We start from the raw sequence: 6485 nt of genomic DNA on the forward strand, positions 1-6485 counted from the left end.
TATCTCAAGGACCTTTTCCAGGATGCCCCGACTCTCCTTCGGATGGGCGGATCAGTTAGTAACATCGACCACCGGTGTGAGGCAGGGGGACCCACTTTCCCCCATACTTTTCAATGTGGTTAAAACCAATTCTTAAAGAAGCTAGATGCTGCAGTAGGATTCAAGATTGGTGAAGCCTTGATTGACTCGATGGCCTTTGCCGATGATATTGTTTTAATGGCTTCGACACCTGCCGGTCTGGAAATGAGACTAAACGACATCACCAAGTTCTTGCTCCAGCGGGGGTGTGAGTTAAACGCTGCAAAGTCATTCACGGTGGCCTTTGTACCATCGGGCCGTGACAAGAAGGTCAAGGTAGATGAAACAAAGATCTCCACCATTAGGAACCACCCAATACCAGCAAAGGGTCCAACATTCATCTGGAGATACCTTGGTGTCACGATGAGCGCTGATGGAAAGCTCGCCCCCCCGATACATGACCTCCAAGACGCCCTTGCACGTATTCGCAGGGCTCCGTTTAAGCCGCAACAGCGACTGGTGATTCTGCGGTCATATTTAGCTCCGAGGTTTTACCATAGGCTAATACTTGGACGATGGTCACTGGGGTTACTTAGGAAGATGGACGTGAACATCCGGCCGCTGTGAGGCAGTGGCTGCATCTTCCTCATGACACCCCCATCTCGTTCATCCACGCTCCGACCGCCAGCGGAGGATTGGGAGTCCCTTCCTTCAGGATGAATGTTCCGGCGCTCCAGCGCTGTCGTCTTGTGGCCCTTAGGCCCCACCAGCCCCGTTGTGCGTGAGGCATGCAAGCGGGGATACATCTGCACGCAACTCCAGAGAGCAACCGAGGCAGCATCGATGGACGACAGGCGTCTGAGATCAACAGAGGCAGTGGGGAAGTACTGGGCGCATAGATTATACCATACAAACGATGGTAAAGCCCTGTCAGACGCCCCTTTTGTGCCATACGGCCATCGTTGGATCTCTGAAGGTACGAGGATGATGTCAGGTCATCAGTTTATCGATGCTGCCAAGATAAGAATCAACGCTCTACCCTGTAGGACAAGATCCGGACGTGGCCTTGAGGGTCCTCGTGAATGCAGAGCTGGGTGCCGACTTAACGTAACAAATAACAACTTTAAGCAGACGTTTCGCCTGTCATACGACGGGCCTTTCTTGGATATATGCGTATGCAGGGACAGTACGGGGAGCATCCATACGTGTGTCTACAGAAAGCCCTGCGATACCGGCACTTTCCTAAGTTTTGAATCACATCACCCCACGGAACATAAGCGAAGTGTGGTGCGGACTTTATTGCATCGTTCAGAGCAATTGTCATCTTGCAGCGAGCTACGGGCATGTGAAGATGCTTCTTTCTGCTTCTATCTTCTAGATCTCCGCTTCCCTGGACAAGCGAGGCTAGCCACACAGGTTTATTGAGGACACCCGGAAACGTATGCAGCTACGTAAACCGCAAGATGAGGATCGCTCCCGCCTGACCCGGGTCACAATCCCATACGTCAAAGGCGTTTCAGAGTCTATCCGCCGGGCACTACTTCCACTGGAAATCTGGACGACCTTCCGACCGCACGTTAAACTGCGCAGCCTCATCTCCAAGCCAAAAGACATTGTCGCCCAGAAGACCAGTCTGGCGTGGTTTGCAAGCTACAATGTCTAGACTGTGACACGTGTTATATTGGCGAGACAGGCCGAAAAAGAAGGACCCGCCTAAAAGAACACAAGAGCGACGTCCAGAACGCCACACATGCCACGCGGCTTAAGACCGAACTCAGCGAGCATTCTTGGAACACTGGGCATTGTTTCGACTACGATAACGCGGTGACCTTGGCACGCGAGCAAAGATGGGGATCGAGGAAGCTCCTGGAATCGTGGCACATACGCGCTGATCCCTTGCACTGTAATAAAAACCGTGGCCCCCTTCCCGAACAATACTGTCATCTCCTTAAGTAGCGACTGGTTGTTGGCTCTCCCGCTCAGTCTTGCACTGATGATGCCCGTCGTATGACAGGCGAAACGTCTGCTTAAAGTTGTTATTTGTTACGTTAAGTCGGAGTCCTCTCTTTCTTTCGTTATGTCATCTCCCGGCTTTTGGAGTATTTTCGCATCTATCCGTTCCAACCACGGCTCAGCTGCTCTAGGCAGTGTGAGAGAGTACTGCGACCAAGCTACTAAGATAATTCGCCTCGAGTGTCACCAACGCTTCAACCGGGAATGCCTGAAGCACAGCGTCGTTCCTCAAACCCTCAGATGTCGGCCTCTTGTGGACACCCCGTATGGCAGGAAGCTTGCTCGGGACTGCGGCATCAACTGTTTGAACGCCCGGCTCCTCGAAAACAAGTCGAAACTCAACGACTCCCGCCACCGACTGGACTCAGCTGAAAAGGCCTTGGTGCGTACCCTTCAGCCCGACGAGTTGCGATAGGTTTTCAGCGCCCGGAAACAGGCAGAGCTGCTAGAAAGAAACAAGCGGACCGAAATTCACGACCAGAAGTTGTCCCGCATGCTGCCGAAGAAACCCCCGGGGTATGACTGCAATAACGTCTTCAATCTGTCATCGAAAACACTCACCGACGAGCACGTAAGCCTTCTGTCGAAAGGACTGGATTTTGCTCTCGCGCCCCGTGCTGTGCCTAAACGAGAAATCATAGTGGAAATCGAAGACAGGCTTCGCCACATCAAGGACTCAACAGGTGTCAACCTAGTACGCAGCCGCATCGCCACAGTCCTAAACAACGTGAGTGGGCCACCCTCTAACCTGTCTAAGCAAGAACGGTCGGCGCTGCGTGACCTGCGCTCGGACAAATCAGTCATCGTCTTACCAGCGGATAAAGGGAAAGGCACGGTTATGTTGGACACGGAGGACTACCGTACGAAGATGCAAGAGATCCTCGACGATGCTGCACATTTCGTCCCCTTGGCGCATGACCCGACGGCTAAAGCGGAACGCTCTTTGGTGGACCACCTCCGTCAGTTAAAGAAGAAGGGCCACCTAGAGGATGTTACCTACCGCCGCCTCTTCTCATCGGACGGTGCTAGTCCCAGAATTTACGGCCTCCCCAAGATACACGAGCCTGGGTGCCCTTTGAGACCGATTGTCTCGTTCATCGGGTCGCCAACGTACAACCTGTCCAAGTATTTAGTAGAACTTGTGACTCCCGTTACCGGTAACAACAACCTGACGGTGCGCAACTCGAAGGAGTTTGTCGAGGTGGTCCGGACGCAGGCCCCAAGCAACAACGATGTCATGGTGTCACTCGATGTGGTGTCACTGTTCACCAACGTTCCGAAGGATCTCGCGGTACAAGTGGCGGAGGACCGACTACGGAAGGACAGCACCCTGCCATCACGGACGTCACTCACAGTTGAAGAGGTAGCTATATTTCTGAGATTCTGCCGCAATCAAACTCATTTCTGCTTCAACGGCAAGTGTTATCATCAAATCGAAGGATGCCCTATGGGAAGCCCTGTATCAGTGACGCTAGCAAACTTGGTCATGGAACACATTGAAGAGACGGCCATGCAACGGTTCTCCCGCCCAGTTAAGTTCTACCGGCGCTACGTAGATGACACGTTCGTCATCCTAGACAGGAACCACGTCGACGAATTCCACTCGGTTCTCAACTCCATCGAATCATCGATCAATTTCACGTATGAAGTCGAGCAGGGCGGAAAGCTTCCTTTCTTGGATATATGTGTATGCAGGGACAGTACGGGGAGCATCCATACGTGTGTCTACAGAAAGCCCTGCGATACCGGCACTTTCCTAAGTTTTGAATCACATCACCCCACGGAACATAAGCGAAGTGTGGTGCGAACTTTATTGCATCGTTCAGAGCAATTGTCATCTTGCAGCGAGCTACGGGCATGTGAAGATGCGACGATCTCCGCTTCCCTGGACAAGCGAGGCTACCCACACAGGTTTATTGAGGACACCCGGAAACGTATGCAGCTACGTAAACCGCAAGATGAGGATCGCTCCCGCCTGACCCGGGTCACAATCCCATACGTCAAAGGCGTTTCAGGGTCTATCCGCCGGGCACTACTTCCACTGGAAATCTGGACGACCTTCCGACCGCACGTTAAACTGCGCAGCCTCATCTCCAAGCCAAAAGACATTGTCGCCCCAGAAGACCAGTCTGGTGTGGTTTACAAGCTACAATGTCTAGACTGTGATACGTGTTATATTGGCGAGACAGGCCGAAAAAGAAGGACCCGCATAAAAGAACACAAGAGCGACGTCCGGAACGCCACACATGCCACGCGGCTTAAGACCGAACTCAGCGAGCATTCTTGGAACACTGGGCATTGTTTCGACTACGATAACGCGGTGACCTTGGCACGCGAGGAAAGATGGGGACCGAGGAAGCTCCTGGAACCGTGGCACATACGCGCTGATCCCTTGCACTGTAACAAAAGCCGTGGCCCCCTTCCCGAACAATACTGTCATCTCCTTAAGTAGCGACTGGTTGTTGGCTCTCCCGCTCAGTCTTGCACTGATGATGCCCGTCGTATGACAGGCGAAACGTCTGCTTAAAGTTGTTATTTGTTACGTTAAGTCGGAGTCCTCTCTTTCTTTCCGTGTGTCACAGGACCCACGGGGCCAGGGTCGTAAGACATAATAACATCGTCAAATACACTGCAAGACGACTTTTGGATCTCGGCTACTCAGTGGTGGAGGAGCCAAGGCTAAACGTCCCGGAGGGAATTCTTAAGCCAGATATAATCGCCAGGAAAGATGACAACACCTTCATCTTGGATGCACAAGTCGTGGGTACTGGGATCTCCGTAGGCCTGGCACATGAACACAAAGTGCTGAGATACAATAGACCGGATGTGATTGCCCAGGCCTCGGAGGTCTCGCAGGATAACACCACCGTTAGCAGCATCACCCTTTCCTTCCGGGGAGTTTGGGCCTACGAAAGTGCACAGCATCTCCTCAAACTGGGCTTAACTAAAAGGGACATAAATATGATGAGTGTCATTGCCATGCAAGGAAGCATCTTCGCCAACCGGGTATTCGGCCGCATGACGTCCGCAGTTACTCACTGACGGCTGAAGAAGGTTCTGTGGATTCATTGGACGTGGTGTATTTGGGGGTGGGGGTGGGTGGGTATCTCTTCCCTTGTAAGAAAGAATTATTTAAAAAAATAGCTAAATGACACAAAGGACGACGAAGCCTCATACCCACCATGTTTCTGAAATACAATCCATTCAAAGACAGGCGGCAGTAAGATTAATCTGGTTTCCGCTGGGTAAACGGCGGGAGTAACTATGACTCTCTTTCCTGGGTAGTCTGGTGGGAGGTTACCCGCCGCTGTGTGCTTACACACGTCTGCTTTTTACAGATTGGTGCGTGGAAGGTGTGGAGTGGCTGGACAACATCGGTTGGTGCTGAGAAGACGGACGACGTCCTGGATAGGCCTGCAGTGACTCAGTGGAACTTTGGACTTTGGAAGCAGGCGGCGACAACGGCTGTCGGCTGCGGGAGCCTCAAGTGGCAGCGGATCTTCTTTCTTTTGTGAACAGCCGCTATACGTTGTCCCTGGTGGTCTATCGTAACAGACACTAAGTGGGGTAAACCCTAAGATAAGGAGGGTGGTGTATGTGTCATATTGCCCACAGTGGCCACCAGAAGGCGCAGGGTCTGTGTAATACAGTTGTCGCCACCAGATGGAGTACGCCGTCAATGCCTAGAGGGCGTTGCAAACAAGTCATTTGCATATCTATGATCAACCAATCGTGGGCCCCACGAAAGCCATTTAAGACCTACGCACCGCTCTACCGACGTAGTCTGGTGGGAGGTTACCCGCCGCTGTGTGCTTACACACGTCTGCTTTTTACAGGTTGGTACCACACTTTTTAACTTGAATATTGATCCCGATCAATCCCACCAGACTACGCCAGTGTTTAGTGTAAATGAGGTGTGCATGGTATGTTTTGTGTACATATTTTTTTGTGGGTTTTACGTCCCCTTTTTCCACTAATGCAAGATATTTGTTATGGCCATTGTGCCTTGGTGGACCTGAGTGGTCCAGAGGTTTTGGTCAGTGTGTTAGTACGATTTATACCGCAGGCAGTAGAGTTAACCGTGTAACTATGGCAGCCCGTCAGGCGACGGGTCCTGCGGAGGCCGCCGAGTGCCCCAATTGTAGTCGCATATACAAGAAAAGGGGACTTACGTTACATCTCAGAGTTTGTGCCCCAGAGCTAGCCAATGCGAATGTAGTCTTAGAAAGAGTGAATAGGAGATGGAACAGGGAAGAACTAATATTAATGGCCAGGAAAGAATTAGAGCTCTTAAACAAACCATCGCCACCAAAGTTCATAAATCAAGCGTTGGCGGAAACATTTGTAGAGCGGACGGCCGAACAAATTAGATATAAGAGGAAATCAGCAGCTTACCATGCTATCATTGCGGAAATACGAGCGGAGAGCGTCAATGGGGATGAAGCGGATAATGA

General features: G+C 51.7%; 1 protein-coding gene across 1 annotated transcript; it reads left to right on the top strand.

Annotated features, from left to right (window-relative positions):
* The first annotated feature begins 738 nt into the window (after nt 1–738).
* On the top strand, nt 739–5546 carry LOC135371468 (uncharacterized). Its single transcript, XM_064605518.1, has 5 exons — nt 739–994; nt 2154–2413; nt 2468–4163; nt 4694–5037; nt 5370–5546. The coding sequence occupies exons 1-5, from the start codon at nt 739–741 to the stop codon at nt 5544–5546; spliced, it is 2733 nt and encodes a 910-aa protein (XP_064461588.1).
* Nucleotides 5547–6485: the final 939 nt, after the last annotated feature.

The sequence above is a fragment of the Ornithodoros turicata genome, unplaced genomic scaffold (assembly GCF_037126465.1).
Source record: "Ornithodoros turicata isolate Travis unplaced genomic scaffold, ASM3712646v1 Chromosome11, whole genome shotgun sequence".
Taxonomy (NCBI): Eukaryota; Metazoa; Arthropoda; class Arachnida; order Ixodida; family Argasidae; genus Ornithodoros; species Ornithodoros turicata.

Excerpts from the sequence above, each read along its gene's own strand:
- LOC135371468 (XM_064605518.1), top strand. The coding sequence starts at position 739 with ATGTTCCGGCGCTCCAGCGCTGTCGTCTTGTGGCCCTTAGGCCCCACC. Across the intron at positions 995-2,153 it reads CCATCGTTGGATCTCTGAAG|CTGCTCTAGGCAGTGTGAGA; the intron begins GTACGAGGATGA and ends ACCACGGCTCAG. Across the intron at positions 5,038-5,369 it reads GAAGCATCTTCGCCAACCGG|ATTGGTGCGTGGAAGGTGTG; the intron begins GTATTCGGCCGC and ends TGCTTTTTACAG.